At 36.9% G+C, this 27,015-nt stretch overlaps 2 protein-coding genes across 2 annotated transcripts in view; one reads left to right on the forward strand and one right to left on the reverse strand.

Annotated features, from left to right (window-relative positions):
* Positions 1–3,050, forward strand: part of KIF28 (kinesin family member 28) — an 81,473-nt gene extending 78,423 nt beyond the window's left edge. The window contains exon 23 of the mRNA XM_024976711.2: positions 2,102–3,050. Within this exon, the coding sequence (XP_024832479.1) occupies positions 2,102–2,254 (153 nt within the window). The 3' untranslated portion in view covers positions 2,255–3,050. The remainder of the gene's footprint in view (positions 1–2,101) is intronic.
* A 672-nt stretch (positions 3,051–3,722) lies between these two features.
* SCCPDH (saccharopine dehydrogenase (putative)) overlaps positions 3,723–27,015 on the reverse strand; it is a 29,608-nt gene continuing 6,315 nt past the window's right edge. Inside the window, 10 exon segments of the mRNA NM_001034288.2 lie at positions 3,723–3,989; positions 5,241–5,322; positions 6,756–6,867; positions 12,486–12,542; positions 12,633–12,752; positions 13,822–13,939; positions 14,591–14,721; positions 20,850–20,899; positions 23,202–23,331; positions 25,525–25,605. Coding sequence (NP_001029460.1) covers positions 3,884–3,989; positions 5,241–5,322; positions 6,756–6,867; positions 12,486–12,542; positions 12,633–12,752; positions 13,822–13,939; positions 14,591–14,721; positions 20,850–20,899; positions 23,202–23,331; positions 25,525–25,605 — 987 coding nt within the window. The 3' untranslated portion in view covers positions 3,723–3,883.

Below are 27,015 nucleotides of genomic sequence, written 5' to 3' on the forward strand. Positions count from 1 at the left end.
GTGACGAAGAACTAAAGAGTCTCTTGATAAAAGTGAAAGAGGAGAGTGAAAAAGTTGGCTTAAAGCTCAACATTCAGAAAACTAAGATCATGGTATCTGGTCCCATCACTTCATGGCAAATAGATGGGGAAACAGTGGAAACAGTGACTGACTTTATTTTTCTGGGCTCCAAAATCACTGCAGATGGTGATTGCATCAATGAAATTAAAAGACACTTACTCCTTGGAAGGAAAGTTATGACTAATCTAGACAGCATATTAAAAAGCAGAGACATTACTTTGCCAACAAAGGTCCGTCTAGTCAAGGCTATGGTTTTTCCAGTGATCATGTATGGATGTGAGAGTTGGATTGTGAAGAAAGCTGAGCACCGAAGAATTGATGCTTTTGAACTGTGGTGTTGGAGAAGACTGCAAGGAGATCCAACCAGTCCATTCTAAAGGAGATCAGTCCTGGGTGTTCATTGGAAGGACTGATTTTTAAGCTGAAGCTCCAATACTTTGGCCACCTGATGCGAAGAGCTGACTTTCCCTGATGCTGGGAAAGATTGAGGGCAGGAGGAGTAGAGGACGACAGAGGATGAGATGGTTGGATGGCATCATCGACTCGATAGACATGGGTTTGGGTGGACTCTGGGAGTTGGTGATTGACAGGGAGGCCTGGTGTGCTGTGGTTCATGGGGTTGCAAAAAGTAGGACACAACTGAGTGACTGAACTGAATTGAAAGGGTCATTTAGGCAGGCTTCCTAAACCAGACCTGCTCCTAGGTGAATTGTTGCCTCTGGTAGCAGCTTTCAAATGCAGCTTTCCAGCTCAAAGGGAGACCTTACAGGGCACCCCCTCATGTACACACACCATCCTTTTACTATAATGAAGTGAGTCTACTAAGACTGAAACTGAGCAGGACACTTCAGGCCCTTTTGAGTACACAGCCCCTCGTTCTTGTTTGGAGAAAAAGACTTTCCTCTCTTAGACCTTCCCTGAGTTCCAAAGAGCAGATTCAAGCAGTTACTAACTAGAGGAGTAAGGGAACACAGACACAAAGGAAAAACAAGCCCAGCAACATCTTTTCCATGATTGTCAGCTTAAAACAATGCGTTGACTTATGACCCCAAACTGTGGAGATAATGCTCTATCAAATGGCCCCAAGTGTGAGGGGAATCACACGGACTGAAACTCACCCTGGCCAGGCACCATAGTTACCATTTGTATGAGTTATTTTACGACAGGAGGTCCTGGTAAGGAACATGAAACTACTAAGCCACCCCAACTGGAAGAGTTCAGGAAAGGTCAAAAGGTGACACCACGTGTCCAACCACTCCCAGAATCCTTCTCACTGCCATCGACCTTTGCTGAGCAACGTACGCACCACCAGGAAAGACTCTGAACCAGAATGATTGGCCAAAGACAACCAGGAAACTAATCCCATCACCATAAAACCCACTGTAAGCCATGTGGCAGAGCAGTTCTCCTGGGTTCCCTTACCTTACTGCGCTCTGCCTGGGCATCCCTTCCCAATAAAATCTCTTGCTTTGTCAACACATGTGTCTCCTCTGACAATTCATTTCTGAGTATTAGACCAGAGTCTACTTTCTGGCCCTGGAAGGGGTTCCCCTTCCTGCAACACAAGCAGTCTTAAAATTAGTGACACTGGGTCAATTAAGAACTGAATTCCTGAGCCATCAGGAATTATAACAATAACAATAATAACCATCATTGCTTTTGCTCTCTCTCCAAAAGAAGTTAAGGGATCATGAGACCATGATATACTAGTTTGCTAGGACACAGATCAATCACAATGACAGACTCAAGTTACAAGATGATGCTCAGAAGTCTGCAACTGAGGTCTTATAGGGGAGCTGAAATCACATACCACCCCCACCCCCTTTACTTTTGCTTTTAAAACCCTTGCACCCTGGCCAGCCAGTAGGATGGATTTGAGATGAGTCTAGGTCTCCCACCTTCAGAGTTGGCACCTCCTCAACAAATACAAGCTTCTTTGCTCCAAACTCCACTATTTCAGTTTGTTTGGCTTCACTGTGCATTGGGCATATGAATTTGGGGGTTGACAACAATATCACTTTTTTCTTTCATTTATTTTTAGGAAGATGATCAAATGCTTCGGCCATTTGTACACCAACAGTCACAAATGTTAAAGGACTTTGGGGACCTACTTGAATCCAGCTTGTGGAAACTGAAAAATGATGTTGCTCTTATAGTGAAACAGAAGAAAGAATGTTTACTGCATGCGGAATAGTGTTCAGTTCAGTCGCTCAGTCCTGTCCAACTCTGGGACCCCACAGACTGCAGCACTCCAGGCTTCCCTGTCAATCACCAACTCTTGGAGCTTGCTCAAACTCATGTCCATCGAGTCAGTGATGCCATCCAACCATCTCATCCTCTGTCGTCCCCTTCTCCTCATGCCTTCAATCTTTCCCAGAGGATACACCAACTGAAAACATTTGCACTTTGAGTTGTCAAGATTATTTAATTAACTTGGCTATCGGAGCTGAATTGTGGACTCAACCTAGTCAACCCATTTCTCACTCACTCAACCTATTACACTGCTTTCAAGCAAAATTCCTTTTTATTTGATTTAAAATCATGTAAAAATCAATTCAGGCTGAAGGTGAGGTGGAAAATATGAGCAGTCAATGGTTAGCAGTCAGCAAGAGGATTGACTGCCTGGAGCTGAATCCATGACTAATCAGTTCTGTGGTTTGGAGCAAGCCATGTTCCCTCTCTAAGTCTCTTTCCTTATCTGTTCTTCTTTAAGTTAAGGACCCTCTTTCTTCTGTACAGTTTTTCCAGCTGCTGCTGCTGCTAAGTCGCTTCAGTCCGACTCTGTGCAACCCTATAGATGGCAGCCCACCAGGCTCCCCCGTCCCTGGGATTCTCCAGGCAAGAACACTGGAGTGGGTTGCCATTTCCTTCTCCAACGCATGAAAGTGAAAAGTGACAGAGTTGCCGTCTAACATGAGTAAGATTCTTATCAGTTTCATGCCTCTCACTGTATTGTAGAAATTCCATAAAGGAAATGATTGTCCTCTTTACATGATGAATGTAACAGAACACTTATTTGTGTTTATGGTATGATTACAAAAGGAACAGTCTTTGCCTTATTTTTAGGCTTCAGTGAAAAATGTAGTTAAATGTAAAAGTAAATTAGAGAAAAGTTTTGCTTAGGCAGTGAAAATCAGTAGCAATTTACCAGCTACATCTTTCAAACTAACCACAGGTATAGAACCAGGGAAAATGAATGATGAACCCAGTTATTAGCAGGACACAGACTGCTTGGGAAGCACATTTCTACCATTACTCAATTACACAGACATGTCCAAACACAAATCCACTGTTCAATTGACAATCCTTTATTATTAAACTTTAGGTAAGAGTCCAAAATCAGTCAGTGTAGATGGGTGAAAAACTAGGCTAAAACAGCAAAAACTGCAGTTTCATTTGGCAAAGGCCTACACTATGCAGAGAAATTCATGGGAAAGTGAGATCTCATTTGATACCATGACAAGGAAAACAGCAGCCACTATCTCACATGACCACCAGCCTGGGTGTGTCAGCAACACAGACAGAGCCACCCATCCCATCCTCTGATCTGCCAGCTCACTTATAAAAAATGACCATGAATTCTTCAATGAAAAAGTCAGTCAAATATTAAGTTTTCTCTCAAAAGCAATAAAATCACAAAAACCAGCTAAGATTTGAAATTTGGGGTAAGCTAGTACAATTTCCTGCTTTTAATGTATACATATTTTAGATTTGACAATCTTTTCCACATATAGTCAGATAGGTTTATAGAAGCATTTCAACACACCAAATTAAAAAGCTGTTAATTCATACATTTTATGACTTCAATTAATTATTCAAATGTTTAGACTTCAGTGCTGCTAATGACACTAAATTCAATGCCATGTTCATTGAGTCTGTCAATCAACTTTGTTCTGGAGAAAGCTGCTCCGGGCGTGAAGACTCCACCCCTGTAAGACAAGATAAAAACAGTGCACAATGCCCAGCCCCAGCCCCTTCCTCTGCTAGTATGATCTGCTGGACAGCTAGCTATCAAAGCAATGCAAAACTTATAAAAACCCGATTCTTAATTTCATCATGGACTGTTTTTGGTTCCACTTCTAAAACCAGCCAAGTGAGCAAGTAGCTATTATTTAAGAGGAAACTAGTACCTAGCAAACCTGTCTCGACTGTTTCAGTGATAATGAGACTGTTTCCATTACACTGGTGTGTGTGTGTTGGAAGGGCCACATGGAGGGTTATCAACCCAAGTAACAGTTGCTGTTTATAAAGTCAGCCCTAAGACTCAGAAGATTAAATATATACATGCATGCATGCTAAGTCGCTTCAGTTGTGTCCAACTCTTTGGGACCCCATGGACTGTAGCCTGCCAGGCTCCTCTGGGATTCTCCAGGCAAGAATACTGGAGTGGGTTGCCATGCCCTTCTTCAGGGGATTGTCTCTACCTAAGGATTGAACCCATGTCTCTGTCTCCTACACTGGCAGGCGGGTTCTTTGCCACTTGGGCCACCTGGGAAGCCTCTAAATATACCCATGGACAAAATAAACTTAGGTAATCAATTATTAATAAAGCATAAACAGGACAAATAGGATGAAAATAAGTTTTTTTTACATGTAATGGCTACCATTCAGAAAATGCTAAATATTTTCAAAGGGTATACAAATATTTGAAGAAAATATAATTAAGTTTCACTTTATATAATTTTTATGTTTATTACTTACTAGTTTCTGGTCATACCTGATTTATTTCTAAGCCTGCAAGCCTATGCTTATTTGTAAAGCTGGCCTACTTTTAGGCTAACAGCTAAATCCTCCAGTAATATAGTGTACTTTATAATTATCTAGCCAGGATGCCATGAATCAAGGCTCTCACTGGCAGCTGGGTATCATTCAGCATGGATTAAGGGCTCCTGTCAATAACATTGAACTACGGGGACATTTTTTTGAATAGCTAACTTGGGATCTGAGTTATTTTTCGAAGGAACTGAAGCCAACTTACATGGCTCTCAACTTCTTTCTCCTCTCATTTCTTTCTGCACTGTTCCTAGAAGTCAGTAAGGAACTTCCTCACGATTTTAAGTTCATCTCTCTCTTTGGATCAAAGATATTGTAAACCCAATACCTGAAAACTGAACTAAAATAAGCTAAAATATAACATAAATGGAAAAGATATCTTTAAATTTGAAGAAAACCAGACTCACGCCTTAGGAAGATCAGAGGCATCATTTAAAAGAATCATGGCTGCCTGGACCATGGCTATGGAGGTAGATACATAGCCAGCTTCTGCAGAAAACAGGTGATCAAGAAAAAGAAAGTATAAACTAGACATTCAATAGCACCGAAAAATCAAATGGTAGATTTTATATCTTAGTGTACAGAATTTCCTTAATACTCTGTTCATGAAATAACAATAATAACAATTAACATTTATATAGTCCTTATTAAGCGTTAGGAACTGTATTAAGTGCTTTAAATCTATTAAACTCATTTAATCCTCTTAACAATCATACAAGGTTAGTACTATTTTATATCCATTTTACAGATGAGGAAACTGAGGCATAGAGAGGTTAAGCGCCTCATTCACATTCACAGAGTTAGACAGTGGTTGAACCAGAATCACATGAGGGCAGCTAGCTCAAGCCAACACTCTTACCAATGATCCTAGATTTATTCATACACTGTGCAATCTTTGCGACCCCTTAGACTGCAGCCCATTCAGCTCCTTTGTCCATGGGATTCTCCAGGCAAGAATACTGGAGTGGGTTGCCATTTCCTCCTCCAGGGGATCTTCCTGACCCAGGGATCAAACCCTGGTCTCCTGCATTGTGGGCAGATTCTTTACCATCTGAGCCACCAGGGAAGCCCAACTCACACTAAACTGACCTTTATCAATCAAATTCACTTTAAAAAAACAGACTCAGTTTCTTAAAGGACAACTGAGTAACTCTCAAAGAAGTCTAACTTTAAGAAGTAACTTTAAAAGAAGTCTATAAACCAGTATAACATTGGTGTTTATATTCATGTCAAATAAGAACATAGCTTATCCTAAAAACCCAAGTAGAAATTTGAAAAAAAATGCAAGATGCAAAGATATCTTTGCTATTTGGCTTGATTAAAAACTGTACAACAGATGCCCGTGATCTATTAGGAAGGATGGTAATGAAATGTAACTCACAGTGGGGCTGTCTCTGTATAGTTCTCTACAATTTGTACTCCTAGTTACTGAATGTTTTGGGGTGACAGTTTTTTAACAACCTATCAAAATTTTTACCCTCCCTGGAAAAACACACATGTGCACATATTTTACAAGCAATGTCAGGGTGATCCCAGACTCCAAAGAAAGCTTGGACCACAGCCTTGATTATAATTATACTACTGTTATAAGTAAAAGGCTTTAATGTGACCCTTGAGTATGAGAGTAGAACAGACAAATATCAATCAGCCCCTTGTCTTCTTATATTAAAAATTCCATTCAGAATTACTGAATCATACTGAAAGAAAACAAAAAAATCAGAGAGAGGTATACAACAATAAAACTGAATGATACCAGTAATTCCAATCCTTCTTTTGACAGAATTATTTATCATTATTAACTTAAATAACTGTATAAATTGATTTCTAAAACAAATTTTAAAAAGAAATTATGACTAGTACACCACTTTACAGCTTAAGACAATGTAAAACTCCCAAACGTTCTTCAGTCACATGTGAAATACCTGGTCCTTTCACCTGAGTACAAATTCTGATGTTTGGTTTGTTCTTAACAGGGGAGACGCCTTGGCTGAACCCTTGACCAAAAAATGTCATCGTAAATGAGGAAGCGTCAATCTGAGGAACAGAAAGCAAAGAGTTTATTAAATAAATATGTCATTTCCTCCTTGAACACAATAAAACATTCTATCAACATTATACTTCATATAAGACATTTTTAATAGATACCACAATCAATATTCTATTAGATAGAATATCCTGTCATCCTTAACTAAGCATGGAACAAAAAATAATTCTTTGAAGAACTGTAAGTTTTGCTGACTGGTGTAATGTTCTGGGGACAGAGGTAGTGAGGAATATAGCTGAGTCTTAGTGAAGAATAAAGATGAATCTTAGGCTGTGGCTGAAAGAACAGCATTACTAAAACAGGCAGTTTCAAAGGAAAAGCTGGAGGTAGTTTTTATTTTAGGACAGAATATGTTACTCTGGCTTTAGATATGTTTGAGGTGAGAAGACAAAAATAGTCAGCAAGTAATGGTAATATTGGCCTAGGATATAGACACAAAACTGCTCCATTTAGAAATATAAAAATTTGATTCAAAATTAAATTATAGAAGATTTATCCAAGCATCTGTCATAATCACTAAACTTAGAAATAAAGTAACAAAGCCATGGTGAACAAATTTTTATTAAGTATAAACCAACTGTCAGACATTATGTTAGGCCCTGCGACATAAAGTATTTATAAAATAAAATATGTGGCATTTCTAGAGCTTAGTTTAGGGGAAGGGGGAAGATTGTGTGTGTGTGTGTGTGTACACACACATGAGATCTAGTAACAATATGAAACATGAATTAGAAGTACAGGGTTAGTTTAGTGGAGAGCATTATTAAATTTACTGAGCAGGAGGCCAGGGTCTTGAATTGTCTGTGTCCTCACAGCACACATACATATCTAATAGAGAAGTTTATTACAAAGAAAAGTAAAGTAGGTACCAGAAAAGAGAAATCATTATTTAAAGGCAAAACCAGACAAGGTGGCTACAAGAAACGAAAATTACAGCCCATATCTCGGATAAATATAAGTGCAAAATGAAAGCAAAAGTCAGTCAGTTGTATCCAACTCTTTGCGACCCCATGGACGGTAGCCTGCCAGGCTCCTCTGCTCATGGAATTCTCCAGGCCAGAATACTGAAGTGGGTAGCTGTTCCCTTCTCCAGGGGATCTTCCCAACCCAGGAACTGAACCCAGGTCTCCTGCATTGAAGGGGGATTCTTTACCAACTGAGACACCAGCGAAGCCTCAGCTTCCTATGCAAAGTCCTCAGCAAAATATTAGCAAACTGAATTCAACAATACATTGAATGGACCATAAGCTATAATTAAGATCTGGCTGTCACGCTAGTGGTAAAGAACCCGCCTAACAATACAGGAGGCATAAAAGACATGGGTTCGATCCCTGGGTCAGGAAGATCCCCTGGAGGAGGGCATTGCAACCCATTCCAGTATTCTTGCCTGGAGAATCCCATGGAGAGAGGAGCCTGTCCATAGGGTCACAAAGAGTTGGACATAACAGAAGTGACTTTGCACAGCACAGCACAGCATATACTCTACTTAAGTGGGATTTAGTTTAGGGATGCAAACATGTTCAACATCCACAAATAAGTCAATGTGATATTCCACATTAACAAAATAAAGGATAAAAATCATATAATCATCTTAAACACAGGAAAAGCACTTGACAAAATTCAACATCCATTTATAATAAAAAGTCTCAACAAAGTGTGTATATAGAGGGGACATATTTCAACATAATAAAGGCCACATATGACAAACCCATAGCCAACAGCATACTCAATGGTGAAAAGTTGAGAGCTTTTCTGAAAGCTTTTCTTCTAAGATCAGAAACAAGACAAGAGTACCCACTCTTGCCACTTCTATTTAACATAGTATCTGGCAGTCCTAGTCACAACCATCAGACAAGAAACAGAATACAAGGAATCTAAATTGGAAAGTAAGAAGTAAAATTGTCACTGTATGCAGAGGTCATGGTATTATATATAGAATATCCTAAAGATCCCACAAAAAAACTATTAAAACTAATAAATGAACTCAGTAAAGTTGCAGGATATAAATACAAAGTTAACATACAGAAATTTATTGCATTTCTATATACTAACAACAATCAGAAAGAGAAATTAAGAAAACAATCTTATTTACAATCCCATCAAAAGGAATAATACCAAGAAATAAATCTAATCAAGGATGTAAAATACTTATGCTTGAGAAACCATGACACTAATGAAAGAAACTGAAGATGACACATAGAAATAGATACCATGCTCTTGGATTGTAAGAACTAATATTGTTAAAATGACAATACTACCCAAGAAAATCTACACAGTCAATGCAATACCTATCAAAATACCAATGGCATTTTTCACAGAATGAGACCAAATAATTCTTAAATTTGAAGTCAAAAGACCTCAAAGAGTCAAAGTAATCCTGAGAAACAATAACAAAGCTCGAAGTATCATCTTCTCTAATTTCAAATTACAGTACAGAAGTACAGTAATCAAAAGAGTATGGGGTACTGAGAACTCCCTGGTGGTACAGGGGTTAGAACGCCATGCTTCCACTGCAGGAGGCATGGGTTCAATCTCTGGTTGGGGAACTAAGATCCTGTAAGCTGTGCAGCATGGCCAAAAAAAACCCCAAACCAGTATGGTACTGGCACACAAAAAAATAGACACATAGATCAATGGAACAGAATAGAGAGCACAGAGATAATCCCACACTTACACGTTCAGTTAATCTACAACAGAGGAGGCACGAACATACAACAAAAAAGACAGTCTCTTTAATAAACTGTGTTGGGAAAATTGGACAGCTACATGCAAAAAATCAAACTGGACTACTGTTTCACAACATATAGAAAAATAAACTCAAAATGGATTAAGAACTTAAATGTAAGACTTGAAACCACAAAACTCCTGAGAGGAAAATATAGGTAGTATGCTCTTTGACACCAGTCTTACTATTTTACTGGATGTCTTCTTAGCAGAAACAAAAGCAAAAATAAACAAGTGGAACTACATTAAACTGAATTTTGCACAGTGAAACTATCAACAAAACAAAAATACTGCCTACTGAATGGAAGAAGATATTTGCAAAAAATGTATCCAATAAGGAGTTAATATCTAAAATATACAAAAATACATATAACTCAACCAAACAATCTGATTAAAAATGGGCCTGAATAGACATTTTCCCAAAAATACATACAGGTGACTAACAAAACATGCTCAGTGTCAGTAATCATCAGGGAAATGCAAATCATACAATCCAGTAAGTCCACTTCCAGATATTTATTTGAAGCAAACCAAACACTAATTTGAAAAAATATATGCATCCCCATGTTCACCACAGCGTTATTTACAATAGCTGAGATATGGAAAACAACCTAAATGTCCACTGATGTGCAAAGAAAATGTAGTGTGTGTGTGTGTGTGTCCGTGTCCACACACAGGGATGTTATTCAGCCATAAAAAAGAATGAAATCCTGCCATCTGTGATGACACGGATGGACTTCAGGTAAAGTAAGACAAAGATAAATACTGTACGTTCCGTCATTGGTGAGAACGCAAATGGGTGCAGCCACCATAGAAAACAGGATGGAAGTTCCTTCAAAAACTAAAAACAGAGCTGCCATATGATCCAGCAAACCCACTCCTGGCCATATATCCAGAAAAAAGGAAAACTTTAATTCAAAAGATAAATGCATGCCAATGTTCATAGCCGCACTATTTATAATAGCCAAGACATGGAAACAATCCAAGTGCTCATCAACAGACAACTGGTTTAAGGAGATGTGGTATGCACGGTGTGGTGGTGGTTTAGCCGCTCAGTCGTGTCCGACTCTTGTGGCTCCATGGACTGTAGCCCACCAGGCTCCTCTGTCCACAGGATTTTCCAGACAAGGATACTGGAGTGGATTGCCATTTCCTTCTCCAGTGGATCTTCCCAACCCAGGAAACGAACCTGGGTCTCCTGCATTGCAGGCAGATTCTTTACCACCAGAGCTATGAGGGAAGCCCCTAATATGTATATATACAATGAAATATTACTGTTATAAAAAAAGAATGAAATATTGCTGTTTGAAGCAACACAGACGGACCTGGAGAATACCATACTAAGTAAAGTAAGTCAAACAGAGAAAGGCAAATATATGATATCATTTATATGTAGAATTTAAAAACTGATACAAAATATAAACAAATTCAGACATAGAAAACAAATTTATTGTTACCAAAGAGGAAAGGGGGGCAGATAAATTAAGAGTAGGGGATTAACAACTACAAACTACTACACGCAGAATAGATCAGCAACATGGAACTACTGTATAACAGAAGGAACTATATCCAATACCTTGTAATAACCTATAATGGAAAATAACGTGAAAAAAAATATATATGTATAACTAAGTTACTTTGCCATATACCTGAAACTAACACAATATTGTAAATCAACTACACTTCAATAAACAATTAAATCTGACCCTGTTATCACCTTCTTTAAAATACTTCCCTGACTTACTGCTTTGGCAATGACTTTCACACCTGGGACATTATATATCAGAATCACTCAGGGAGCTTTTTTCAAATACATGTTTTGACCCTGGCATTTGGACATTCTGATTCAGTAGGTGTGAAGTGTGGCCTCATAGCAGAGATCTCAACTTTGGGAGAGAACCCAAAACAGATGATCAGAGATTCAGGTTTGATTGGTGTAGAATGTGGCTTGGGCACTGGACTTTTTGAAAGCTCTTCAGTGATGTTAATGCACACTCAATTTCATAAAAGCATTATTTAAAATAGACAAAAGATAGAAGTAATCCAAATGTCGACGCACAGATGAGTGGATAAGCAAAATAGGGCATATACAATCAGCCCTCTGTATCCCTGATGAACTAAAATGGTAAAGATGGGAAATTTTATGTCATGCGTATTTTAATTTTACCACAATTAGAAGGAAGTGGCGGAGAAGGGAGACAGGAGAGAAGAGAGAGGGAACTAAGGTAGTTGTGATGGATTTGGAGAAAAATCTAGAATGATGCCTACGTTCTTGATTGGCCAGATGATAGTGCCACCAACTGAGATGGGAAACATAGAAGGAAGAAGAGGGTTTGGTGGAAAGAAGTTCAGATTTTACACATTATATTTTAAGTGCCTAAAGCAGTTGTATTGAGGATATTGGACAGGTGACGATTCAATTTATCTACCATGGGAATCCAGGGTGTGTGAAAGAGGAAAAAGGAAGTAAGTTTCGGAGAGAGGGACAGAGGAGGTAAAAAGGATGAGATAACGAAGGAGTACAACTGAAGAGTAAAAAATCTGAAATTTCTACGATGTAAAGAGAACACAATTTCTGGAGCCAAACAGCTCAGTTCTCATTCTAGCCTGGCTATCTACTTACTACAGGACTTTGGCAAATTTCTCAGCCTCTCTGTTACTTCTGTTACTTATTTTCCTCATTTATAAAATGGATATAACACCTCCCTCAAGGAGTGTTTGAAAAGATTGAGTATTGTAATGTATATAAAGAACATAAGAATGTCTGAAACACAGTTAGTGCTTCATCAAGTCTTAGCTATTATTATCACTGCACTGAGGAAAAGTAAAAACAAAATTAAGAAAAATATTATTTTAGAGACCTGGATACAAAGGAAAGGATTACCTGTTTTTGTGTTGGACCTTGTTTTGAAAAATAACCAAAGGAGAAGAGCCATGGGAACTACAGGGAAAAAAAAAAAAACTTTAGTCATATTTTTTAAAATTCATAGAAAATACTTCTATAGGTTTAATTTCATAAAAACTTACTTACTTTTATGAGAAGTTGCCTTCCGATGCCAAACCTCACAAAGAATAAAAAGAAGAGTCCAGCAAACATCAGCTTAATAACAGAAGTGATGCCTCCCACATTTATATAAGCAGCATACTGAACCTAGATTCAGAATATAAAATCAGGATATTATGCCCTTCTTAGACCAAGTAATAAAAAAATGTTAGCTACTAATAACTTATTATACAGTCAGAAATATCAAATGAAAGCAGTTTTCACTTTATGAATGTGTTATGTTCTAAAAGCTTGTTCAGAAAACAGACACTAGAGGGACATTTTTTAAAAGGAATTGTTGGAAACAATAATTAGCTCCCCCTCCTTGAATACAAATATGAAATGTTCATAATCATATACCTGAGTTTAATAATTATACATTATAGAATGTATACTCCACTTACAACCTCTTCAAGAAATTTTTTTTTAACTTGAAATAGTTTCCTCTTCAAGTCTCGGCAGTGGGAATAATGACTTCCCTCACCAACTGAGTAGGATGGGACTCCAGAGGTAGCAAGGACAGAAGAGAGAAGAACCCAGATATCTCCATAAGCAACAGAAAGTATTCTAGCAGCTCAAACTCCCAACAGGACTGTTGGCTGATTACAACACCAGGATTTCCTGCACTGAACTTGCTTCTACTGTCTCATGTAAAAAACATATTCAGAAGGTCAGATCTGAATTGTGGGAGGAAGCTATTGCTGCTGCTGCTGCTGCTAAGTCACTTCAGTCGTGTCCGACTCTGTGCGACCCCATAGACAGCAGCCCACCAGGCTCCCCCGTCCCTGGGATTCTCCAGGCAAGAACATTGGAGTGGGTTGCCATTTCCTTCTCCAATGCATGAAAGTGAAAAGTGAAAGTTAAGTTGCTCAGTCGTGTCTGACTCTTCGCGACCCCATGGACTGCAGCCTACCAGGCTCCTCCACCCATGAAATTTTCCAGGCAAGAGTACTGGAGTGGGTTACCATTGCCTTCTCCGGGGAGGAAGCTATTACCACGCCCATAAAATGCAAAATGCTCTACACTACTAGCTCTTTATGCTTCCAGAAACTGAAACATTCACTATTCAACTCTTTCTTTTTTGGATTTATAAACATAAAAATCCTACATTACACTGATAGAGGAACTGAAACAAACTAGAATACTCTTTACTAAAAAATAAATCATATATACTTACAGGTGACTGCTCTAAATTTTCATGCAAGTAACGCTGAGTCCGCTTCACAACAGACACATCTGCTCCCAAGAAAGGAATGGAATAACTGTTGAGTTCTCTGCAGTAAGAAATTGGCCACCTGCAAGACAGACCCAAGTTGCAGCTTTTCCATTTACAGTGACCACAACTTTAACTGGTAAATTTCTGAATAAAAACCTTAACTCTTGCTGAGGCAATTAGTGGTAACAATAATGATGGCAGATCTGCTCTTCATTAAAATTTACTTTAGTATTCATCCTTTGTTCTCTACACTTGCACCCAAATAAGTGAAAAGTTAGAACACTAGTATTCTTCATACCATGGGCACTTAACACATACATAATTTAACCATGTTTTGTACCCCAACAATTTCTTCAGATAACGATAAAAAGAACACTCATTTCAATAGCCAAACTCTGAGTTCAGGGTTCTCATATATAAACACTATTAATATATTGATTAACATACATAAGATCATCACATTTTTATTGCATAAAATTTAACTGATGTTTAATTTTGATACTGATAGTGAAGAGTCATAAAACTAATTTTTCCCAGAATCCAAATGTATTATTATATATGAAGTAGTTAAACTTAGTGTAACATATTAATTATATTTTATTTATCTTTGAAAATAACAGTGAACTCACTATAACAGTCTCCAGGCTTTTTTAAGAGCACATGCTATTAACAGTCAGATAAACAACAATATGCTTAGATAACCTGAAGAACAGATTTTGAGATAATATACCTTCTTTTCAATTTTGGTCCAACAATTGGGACAGGCTTCATATCTGACTCATTTCGTAGCTTTTTCAAATTACTCTTATCTCCAAAACCATAAACTGCTGACTTCCAGGTACCATCATGAACACACAACCCCTAACAAAATAATTCAAGAGTTAAAGAAACATGTAAACTCATACAACACTGTAAATCAACTACACTCCAAAAAAAATTAAAATATTAAAGAAACATGTCTTAAGGGATAATTACTAAAATGCAAAACGAAGTCATTTATAATTGATACAAAGAACACTGCCTCTTATTTGAGCAAGGCATAATCTCTAACTCAATAATCTTGAGATGAGTTTTTATGACCAGCTAGGCAGCAGTAACATTCACTAGTACAATCATATTCGCTGTTTACATCCTTTTTACATACTACATATTTATAACACATGCCCTTTCTTCTTTCCTCCTACCATCATTTATCTTCTTTTTAACAAGCCAGTGAGTTTCACTTCATCATTTTCACTTAACTATCACTGATTTCTTTAAGCAGGAAAAAAGAAATAATAAAATCATCAGAAGATTCATGTTTTCACAAAACAGCTTTGATGAAACTGAAAGGTAGAGAGATACCAATCTAACTTCCATTTTTTTACAAATTAATCACTTCTGTTTTGCTAAAACTAAAACAGAGCTAAAAGTCTTCCAAGTTTAATTTGGGAAACTATTCTCAATCTGCACCTAGCCACTTTGACCTATTTGCAAAGATTTCTTAAAATCAGGGGAAAACAGATTTTTTAAAAACCTAAGAGTATCTTCTTGTACAAATAAGCCATTAAAAAGACAAAAACTACAACTCATTTAAAAAACCTTTTATTTTGCTAAAAAATAGAAAAGTGCACAGAACATAAAAGCATAATTTAATGTAATTATGAGGCTAACATCTATTTAAGCCCAGAAAGCCCTCCTTCTTTCCTGCCTTTGTGATAATCAAGAAAAATTCTTGTTTTTTTTTTTTTTTTTAGTTTTACCACCTAAGAATTCATTTCTAGACAGTGTAGTAAATTTTGCCTGTTTCTAAATTTTATAGAAATGGAACCATATAGTGTATATTTCTTGAGTTTTGCTTCTTTTGTTCAAAACTGTGATGTCAGGATTCATCATGTGTTAGAAATACCTCTTTACTTTGCAGCTGACCTTAACATTTTCTTAATGGTGTCTTAGATTAAAAAATTACTCAATTAAATATTTTTAAATGTATACAAAAATATTATACAGCATATTAGAAATTTTCTGAAGAGGTTTTATAAGTTCTCATCACAAGAAAAAAAATTATAACTAAATATGGTGATAGATATTAACTATCCATGGTGATCATTTTGTAATACATACAAACACTGAATCTGTTGTACATCTGAATAGTATAATGTTATATGTCAATTATACATCAATAAAAATAAATTAATAAAATAAAATATATTTCTGGGCAAAAAGAAGCCATTCCCGAACTTGAGGCCATGAAATGCCACCTTCTAAAAGCTTAGTGTTTTGCCTTATTCATCAAGGTCTATAACCCATCTCAACTTGATTTTGTACACAGTGCAAAGTATGAGTCCAATTTCATTGTTTCTCCATACCCATCATCTTCTGAAGAGACTCTTTACCATAAATCAAGTGCTCATATATGCACAAACTACTTTGAGCTCTTTATCCTGTTCTGTTGACCTATTGCTATCTCCCTGCCAATATTACACTCTGACTTGACATTCAAGAGCATTGTTCTACCTTATTCTCCTTTAAGAAAGTGTTGTCTATTTTCAGCCCTCTGCATTTTCATACACATTTTAGAACTAGTTTGTCAAGCTTCACACTAAAAGAAAACAAGCAAAAAAAAAAAAAAAAAACCTGTTTGGGATTTTGATTGGAATTATATGGGATTATAAATCAATTTAAGGAAAACTGACATCCTGACAAACTCGAGTATTCAAATCGATGAATATGGTGGATTCTCATATTTGCTTGTCTTTAAGGTCACTCAATAACATTTTATAGTTTTCTTCAAAGAACTCTTACACATTTTGTATCACTTATTCTTAAGTATTTGATCATTTTAATTTTTTAAAGTGCTGGCTGCAATGGTTCTTTGTTGCAGCACACAGGCTTCTCACGTTGTGGTGTGTGGGCTTCTCTTGTTGCGGGGGCCGAGCTCTAGAGCACACAGCCTCAGTAGTTGCTATGTATGGGCTCGGTTGCCCTGTGTCATGGGGATCTCAGTTCCCCAACCAGGGATTGAACCTGCGTCCCCTGCATTGGGAGAGTTTCTTAACCACTGGACCATCAGGGAAGTCCCCTAGTTCTTGATTTTTTAATGCTACTATGCTGCTGCTGCTGCTGCTAAGTCACTTCAGTCGTGTCCAACTCTGTGCAACCCCATAAATGGCAGCCCACCAGGCTCCCCCATCCCCAGGATTCTCCAGGCAAGAACACTGGGAGTGGGTTGCCATGTCCTTCTCCAATGCATGAAAATGAAAAGTGAAAGGGAAGTCGCTCAGTCATGTCCAACTCCTAGTGACCCTATGGACTGCAGCCTACCAGGCCCCTCCATCCATGGGATTTTCCAGGCAAGAGTACTGGAGTGGGGTGCCATTGCATGGTCTTTTTTTCAAAACAATTCATTTTCTAACTGTGGCTGGTATATAGAAATGCAACTGATTTTTATATTTCTGCTTTCCATTCTAGTCTTCTAGCAATAATAAAGACTCAAGTGGAATTAAACAAAGAAAAGAAAAACAATAAAGTCAATGAAACCAAAGTCAGTTCTTTAAAGAAATTCATCACATTGAAAAACCTTTAGCTGGACTGAGAGAGAGGGAGAGGGCTCAAATTACTAAAATCAGGAATGAAAGAAGTGGGATTACTAATCTTACAGAAAGAAAAAGGAGTATAAGGAAATACTGTGAACAGTTGTATGCCAAACAAATTAGATAACCTAGATGAAATGAACAAATTCTTAGAAAGATACTGTTATGGATCAAATTGTGTCCCTGCCCCAAGTTTGTATACTGAAGGCCTAACCCCCAGCACCTCAGAATGTACCTTATTTGGAAATACGGTTGTTGCAGATTTAACAAGTTGAGGTCATACTGGAGGAGGTGGACCCCCCAACCCAAAATTACTGGTGTCCTTATACAAAGGAGAAATCTGGACACACACACACATCATGTGAAGATGAAAACGAGGTCTGAGTGATGCATCTACAAACAAAGGAACACCAGAGAGTGCCAGTGAACATCCAAAGCTAGGAGAAAGCATGGAGCCCCCTCACAGTCCTCAAAAGAAACCCACCCTGCCAACATCTTGATCATGGACTTCTAGCCTTCTAGCTAGATCTGGACTTCTTAAACACTGTTTCCCTTGTTTAAGCAACCCAGTTTGTGGTACTTTATTATGGCAGTGCTAGGAAACTAACACAGACACAACCTACCAAAACTGACTTAGGAGTATAGAGAAAATCCTAAAAACCTGTAAGAAGTGAAGAGACTGAATTCTTGTTATCTCTTCACTGATTTCTGGTGTACAATTTCTAGACTGTAATAGTATTATAGCCTGAAACATACAGCGATTGGCACACTATTTCTGTAAAAGGTCACACTAAGTATTTTGGGCTGTGTAGGCCACATATGGTCTCTGCTACACATTCTTCGTTTCCCACTATAGCTCTCTAAATATAGTAGAATTATTCCTAGCTTGCAGCCATATAAGAGCAGGCCGGGGCTGACACCTGCACTGGAGCTGCACCGTCCGGTATGGAAGTCATTATACAGCATATATGGAAAACCTGCATCATCGTGGGAAGATGTACTGGACAGCACTGTCTTGAGAATATGATTTCAATCCTCGGAAATTCTTTGAGTCGCTTTATGGTCCAATACATTGTCTATGATTCAATTTTTATGTAAAGTAATAAAGCTTAAGGGGAAAAGCAGGAGAAGGAGCAGGAGGAAACCAATCCTGGGCCAAGGGATGCTTCTTCAAGAGAGTTATCTTTGTCCATCCTTGGGAAATTAAGGCTTCATATTTTGCTTTAAGGGGAATGAGAAGGAGCTGCATTGAATCTGATGTTTTCAAATCTTTGGTCCTGATCAAGCCCCAACTTTGAGTCCTTATAAAAACAGGACTTAACAATATTTATTGAGTGATTACTAAGTGCCAACCACTGTTCTGATTTATATTCATTGACTAATTTAATCTTCGTAACAATTATATGAAGGAGAAAGTATTATCATTTTGTATTACAGATCATCTCCTGCTGCTCTTTCAAAAGAAGCCTCTTTTTTTTAAGCTCTACTTATTTTCTCATTATCTCCCTATAGTGGACATCTGTTTTTGTCAGTTCTACACTGGTCCCCTGCAGGGAATTTTTAATTCTGCTATCCTGTCTTCTACTTAGAAAACTCTCTTTCCTATTTGGAATTTGTTCCATGGTGTTCAGAAGGGCTTGGCCCTATGATCCCCCCTCCAAAGGCCCATGACCCAGGCCTGGGCTATCTGAGTACTCCATTATACCCCAGGTCTCACTGTTTGGCTCAAGAATGACCAAATAACCCAATACTTAAGTTGACTCATTGGAAAAGACTGTGATGCTGGGAGGGATTAGGGGCAGGAGGAGAAGGGGACGACAGAGGATGAGATGGCTGGATGGCATCAGTGACTCGATGGACGTGAGTCTGAGTGAACTCGGGAGTTGGTGATGGACAGGGAGGCCTGGCGTGCTGCAATTCATGGGGTCACAAAGAGTCGGACACGACTGAGCAACTGAACTGAACTGACTGAGTAATCTTCCCTAATTTTGCATACTCAAACTCTGCCAGCTGTCCCTGGGAGATCATGAACCTTAAGTACAGTGTATATCTGCAGCCGCCAGCACTTCCCCACCATTGTGAGAACCTACACTGAGGAACACAGAATTACTGAAGAGACACGAAGAGGACGAGGGGTAAAAATGAGTTCTGATAACATCCAGAACATCCAGATCCAACCATACTGTTTATCTGCAGACGTTTGGTTACAAGAATCAGTAAATTCTTTTCTGTTTTGTTTAAACCAGGCTGAGTTGGCTTTCTGTAACTCATGTTCCCCAGAGTTCCAGACATGTCTTTCAATCTCATTTCTGTGCTTTTGTTTTAGGTTGCTGCCTCTCATCTTCCAAATGCTATGCACTTTTCAAGGTTCAACTTAATAAGGCCTTTATGAGGCACTCTCAAATTACTCAGTCCCACTACTACTTCCCTTCGCTCTGATACTCTAGCGGATATGATTTGTAACACAAATTTCAGCATGTTTTACAGAGTTCTTTGTGTTCACCAATCTGAACCCATAATCCAAAGGAACAGACCCATTACTTAAAACATGCACCATACCATCCCACAGTTACATCTTGATTAAACTATTTCCTCTCCCTTATCTATATCTCCTCAGCACCAACCTTTAAAATTCAGTCCATATTCCAGCTTCTCCAAAAACTCCATGATTTCTGGCCTCCCAGGTAGATGTATTTATTCCCCAGTCTCAGAATCCTACAGTATTTCACCTGACCTCTTTAATAACAATTCTTGTCTCTGCTAGTCTAAGTTATTACCTCTTTAAGGGTCTGCTTGTTGTTCATTTATATGTCACACTATCTTGCAGTATTACATATACTTGCATTACACAATACCTGAAATACTGAGTATTTTTTTTAAAGAGAACAAATACTTATGGAGCCTCAAGTATAGACACAGAATTGGGTTAGACACTATTGGCAATAAAAGTACTACCACAAAACATGGTCCTATCCCCAAAATGCAATATCTTATGTTCCCAAATAGACCATAAATTCAGTAAGATTACATTTACATCATATATTTCCTGTATGGCCACAAGAGCATCCAACTCCAAGTTAGGCACATAATAAAAATGCACTGATTTGCACTAAGGTGATAATTTTCTAGGGTGACAACATTTCACCACATAACAATGACAAATGCTTAGTGTTAGGATGAAGGTAGCTCATTCTAATATAAAGAATTGTGCAACTGTTTTAAATAAATTCTATTTTAAGTCAAAATAATTCTCAGCAATCTTTAATTTTTTAAAATTAAATATAGTGACTTTCATGCACTAAAAATTACAACTGTATATACAATTTAATTAATCTAAATCTTTTTAACAGGCACGTTATCATTTCCAAAATGTTTTTTCATATTAACACAGGAAACATGTGACAGACAAAAACTAACCTCAGGTCCTGAAGATATGGTCAGGAAACTTTCCACAGCAGTCAGTGTACCTAAGAGAGGAGGAAAATGGTAAAAGTAAAATCAAATAAAAATCTATTAACCCGGGACAAGTAATAATAAGCTATGCCTATTCATTTAGGAAACATTTTTACTAAGCTTATAACTGATATAATCAGGAAAATCTGTGCTATAACAGTATTATTAGGTTACTGTAAACAGATTTAAGGAGCAGCTAAAGCCAGATAAATTATCAGAAAAAAAGTACTTTAACATAAACTAACTGCTGGTACTGACAAAATGTTTTCTAGCAGTCAAACTGACACTGCAAAAAATCTCTTCCAATAAGACAACAATTTAGCTCATTCATTCTGGAAGCCCATCAGTTCTCAAAATGACACGTATGGGAATTCTTCTATTTTCCAATATGAAAGCTTTCAAGAAAGCTCATTAGTAGTGACTTATAATAAATGTACAGAAACCCTACCAAAGTGGGCCTTTGTGATGGCTTATTAAATACTTAAAGTAAGGCTGTTTAATTGAAATAAAAATGTACAGAGTAAAAATAAAAGTAGAAAACTAAGGCCAGAAAAAAAGGGGAGAAATCAATTATATTAATCATGAGAACTAACATATATGTAGAGTGGTTAAGAATTTAATTAGTCTTTGAGCTTATTGAGAGCAGTAAGACAAAAGAAAAATATAATGGGCTAGCTAATTCTCAAAATGTGATAAAATGAAATACATCCATTTCTTAAGAGACAGTATTCCCAGCTTTAATTCCAAGAGAAAATTAAAGCATGAGGCCTTTGAAAGCTGACAATGAGTAAGGTAATGAATAACTATGTCATCCATGACGATGTTACACCAGGGAAGAACTAAAGCCACATAAACATCTTGCTTAACACAATGAATGTCAAAAAGCAGTAGCCAACATCATACTTAATAATGAAACACCAGAACCATTCCTAATAAAGAGAAGGGCATGAATTGAACAACTTTAAAATATCTTGACAAAACCAAAAATAAATCATTAAAGTGTAGCTCACTGGAGAGGATTCTGAGAGCTGTTAAGAGAATGTATTTCCTAAAATACTACTTTAAAAGTAAAAAAGGACCTATCCAAAATAACAACTACTAAATATTTAAGAATAACCTCAATGAGAAACATGTAGGAACATCATGAAAAACAGTCCAAGCTTTTTTAGTAAATGAAGATTTTTAGTAAGTTGTTTTTTTTTAAAGTGATAAACATGTTTTATTTTCATTTACATGAAAGGAGATAAAAGAAGATTTTCACTTTTACTAGAAACATTAATATTACTATACAGAACGAACATTACAGGTCACAGGAAGTGAAGTGGCTCAGTCGTGTCTGACTCTTTGTGACCCCACAGACTGTAGCCTACAGGGCTCCTCCATCTATGGGATTTTCCAGGCAAGAATACTGGAGTGGGTTGCCATTTCCTTCTCCAAGTAAGTTTTTTAATAAATGTAAATATACTAGATCCATGGGTTGGAAGACTAAGTATTTTAAAGATGCTCAATTCATGCCCTTTTCTTTATTAGGGATGGTTCTAGTGTTTCATTAATAAGTATGATGTTAGCTGCTGCTTTATGACATTCACTTTCTGACATTCACTATGCTGCTTTCTGACATTCACAATTTCTAAAAATCTAAAATCAGTAAATGGTACGCATGTGCATTACATTTGTTGAGCTTCGGTTTCAAAGCTACCTCTCTAACATAAACTGGAACACATTCCATCTTTTTAAGCTCTGGAATGATTTATACAGAACTGGACTTACGGGCTTCAGATCATTTTCTAAAGGGACATTTTTTTGTATATGTATGACATTAGCAACTTCCATTGTTTTACTACATTAGTAATTTTTCCCATTCTTATTGTCTCCATTTTTATACATGAGCTAGAAAAAAAAAAGATATCAAAAACTTTGTTCAATACTTCCTAGCTTCATTCATTAAAAAATTAACACTTTTCAATTTAGTATGATACTTTAAATATAGTAATTGCTAAACAAAGCAAGTTTGAATTTATAATGCTTGCTAAAAAATTTTTCCACAACTAGATTTCTACAACTATAACCACAACTAGATTCAAAAAATGGAGAATTCCTTCCTTTAGAACACTTATAGTACTATCCATACCTCAAAAACCAATAGTGTCAGTAGCATTTTCTAACATGCAGAGTTATATTAAAACAAAGTATGTGTTTTAATATTACCCATTAATAATTATGTTTCTTTTCCCAAGCAAATTTGAGTTCATCACAATTACCAATAAGAAACTACTCTATTTTAAATTTCATTATTGCTTATTGATCAATAATTACCATTCATTTTATTTCTGGTATATATTACTCCCAGATCTGCTGGAATGGAGTCAAAGCCACTGCTTCCAATGATATAAACCCCCTTTTCTGCAGCTTTCTCATGATACTTCCAATACATTAGTTCCAGAAACTAAAGATTCAAGACAAAAGATCTAAATCAGAGCTACACAGAAACATCTAGATCAATACTAAAAAACAAACCAATTAAAAAGCAAATTTAAATTTAAACAATTTAAAAAACAAAGCAATTAAACTGTGAAAATGCTAAGATGCCTCTGCAGTAAAACATTAACTGTGAAAATAGTCCGCACTTATTCAGCAAACATACCTACTCTGTTCCAAGTGAGAGATATGCTGATCTGAATTAATTCATTTTTTAGAACTATTTTTAAATGTAAAAGTAATTGCTATTATGAAAAATTAATATAAAAATATACAAAGAAAGCCAAACAAAGCTATCCCAAATCACATCTTCCTGATGAACACCATTATAAACATCTATCTGTGCACATACATACATAAACAGAAAGATAAGAATGGTCAGAAAGGAGGGGATGCAAGGTTAACGTCTGTTCAAATTCTTTGTCTGTTTTTTAATAATTACTTTTTTAAAACAATTTTAGATTTACAGGGAAAAAAAATGAGTGGTAGAGTGTTCCTAGGCACTCTGTACTCAGCTAACCCTATCATTTAATCTTTCACATTAATGTGTTATAATTAATGAAATGTACCGATCTTGATACATTATTACTAACTGAAGTCTATACTTTGTTCAGGTTTCCTTTGCTTTTACCTAATGTCCTTCTATCCAGGATCCCATTCAAGATACTGTTCTACATTTAGCTGTCATGTCTTAGGCTCCTCTGGCTGTGACGGTTTCTCAGACTTCTAGCTTTTTATGACCTTTACAGTACTGCCCAGGTAGAATGCCCCTCTATTGGAATTTATTTCATGATTTTCTCATTACTATAGTGAAGTTACAGGTTTTGGGGAGGAAGATCACAGGGGTAAAGTGCCATTTCATGATGTCATATCAACAGTATATACTATCTCACAAATATATGGTTACCAAAGCAGGAGGGAGGGTGGGAGAGAGTGATAAATTAGGAGTATGGGGTTAAAAGATACACCACTAATCTAAAATAGACAAACAATAAGGATTTACTCTATAGCACAGGGAACTATATCCTATAATAGAAAAGGATCTGAAAATACATATAGCTGAAACACTTTGCTATACATCTGAAACTAACACCATATTGTAAATTAACTGTACTTCAATTAAAAGAAAAGAGTACATACTATCAACATAATTTATCACTGTTGATGTTGACCCTGAATACCTGGCTGAGCTAGTGTTCTCCAGTTTCTCCACTGTAAAGCTTGTCTTTTCCTTCTCCTTTCCATACACTGGAAGGAAGTGACTGTGTGCAGCCCACACATAAGAAGGCAGGTGTTATGTTCCCCCTCCTGAGGGCACAGAAGCTACGTGAATTACACGGAATTCTTTTGCACAGGAGATTTGCCTCTTTTCCTCCCCTGCCCTTTTTTTAAACTGAGTTACTTAAATTTGCATTTTCGGTGTACACACTTTCTGGATCACTATTAGGTTTTTTTTTTTTAATTTTTTTAAAAATTTATTTTATTTTTAAACTTTACAATATTGTATTGGTTCTGCCATATATCAAAATGAATCCGCCACAGGTACTATTAGGTTTTGATACCACATTTATAGTACTTTACAAGATAACTTGGAAGCTTTTCACCATTTTCTTTGTTCTAGAATATTTTAAGTAAGAGTCAAGTTTTTCTAACATTCATGCTTCTGACTTCTTCTTGCATCAGTCTTGGTAATTTACACTTTCTCAGCACTTTCCAGTATCACCAACTGATAAGGTCTAAGTATGTATATACTATACTGGCACACTGATGAAGGACTGAGATTATAGGAACATAGGAGATTATAGTTATAAAGGAACTAGTGTAGCTTTGTTCTTATACTACTCCACTCCCTGCAGTCAGGCAAACCTCAATTCAAGTCCTAGCTTTTCAACTTAATGGTTGTATGACTCTGAGCAAGTTTTATTTTAATTAATTCTCTTTACAGCATGCAGTATATTATATAAATCAACACATACTACACACAAAGGCTTTGAAAGCAATCAGGTTGTTGGGAACAAAAGCGAATACCTTATCACCATGCTCTCCTTCAAGCTTTTAATGAAATACCATCTTTAAATGCTAGGGAGGAATCATTCATTACCTTCTAAAATATGTCCGCAAAATTGCACCATTTTTCATGTTCTCTTTTCATTTTACATACCTGAGGTTCTCCAGAGATGTCAATACAGCTAGTTCCATTTTCAATACATGCTTTTATTACAGGTTCTCCATAAAATCGGTACTGGGAGAATAAAGAATACCAACAGTTTAGTCTTACTTGGCAAGCGTAAATGAAGGAATACCATTGAGTTTTGGAGGTACAGTCTTGGTTATCAAGAAATCAAATATGAATAGTCTAAATAGAAAATGAGAAAATAATATAACTGCAATATACTGACATTCACTATGTAAATAAAGGACTGATGGAATTATCTCTAACTGAAGATAAACTTGGAAGTTTCATAGAATCAGTGACTCATTAGAGTTGAATTCTGAAGAACAGTAAGGATTTGCCAGGAAAAAGAAAATCCAAACAAAAGAAAAATTATATGTAAAAGTGTAAAGAAGATGTGTGAAGTGATGCTCAAGATACCTGAAGCTCAGAATATTTGAGAGGGAAGTGTAAGAGATGAGTCTGGAGAGAAATACTTGGGCCAGATCAGGAATGACCGTAAGTGACATGCTATCAAGACTGAACTTTATCTTTTCTGCATTGCTGAGCCCTCCTGGAGGATTTGAAATAGGACAGTGATGAAAAATGTGTAGTGCAGACCTATCACTCTGCCTGTGACATTAGAAAACAAAACTTATGGCAAGGAAGAAATGAAGGACAAAACTAAGAAAGGGGAAGGATTTACTAAGGGTGAGATACACTTAAAAGAAATGATTTGACTTCCTGATTAGCAGGACATGGAGGCCAAAAACCAGTGGCTGTATTAGACAAAATAAAGAAAAATAGGATAAAGAGGTTTGGAAGGGATAAGTTTAATCTTGGACATAGTAGATAATCTGAGTGATTTTATCTCCCAAACTATTTGTTGCTCAAACTCAAGGAATTGCACATTTTAAAACTGTATACAATAGTTAATACATCAGAGTCAGTCCCATTTCAAAAGAAGCATGATGAATTTTTCCTTTTGAGGGTAGGGTAGGAGAAGAACAAGCTCCCCTGCTTCTCTCATTCCTCACAGCAAAAGATGGAGAATGGAGATGGTCTGCTTCTTCTAGACTTTAAGAAACTGGCAAAGGGACACTTAAAAGACAAGTCAGGGCACTGCAAGGACTGACCTTTTCAAGTAGGTTACAGGCTCCTCTCTACCTAACTCCACAGCCTCATCTCCACAGCCTTCTCTCCCCCTTCTTAAAAACAGCAAAAGACACTGGAATGACAGGACTGGGAAAGTGTGTTTAAGTTCTAGTTCATCCTCTGCCACTAACCAACACTAAAATTACTGAAGCACTTCACCTCTGAGGCAACACAGCGTAGCGGAACAAACAAGGGCTTTCAAGGCACCAAGAACTAAGCTCACATTTTAAAATCCATCATCTACTAAATTGTATGAATTTATTTACACATCACGGACATGGATTACTATACTAATATACATTTTTAAACATACATAAAAGTCAAAGGTCTTTTCTTCTTGTACTC

The sequence above is a fragment of the Bos taurus genome, chromosome 16 (assembly GCF_002263795.3).
Source record: "Bos taurus isolate L1 Dominette 01449 registration number 42190680 breed Hereford chromosome 16, ARS-UCD2.0, whole genome shotgun sequence".
In the NCBI taxonomy this organism is placed as follows: Eukaryota; Metazoa; Chordata; class Mammalia; order Artiodactyla; family Bovidae; genus Bos; species Bos taurus.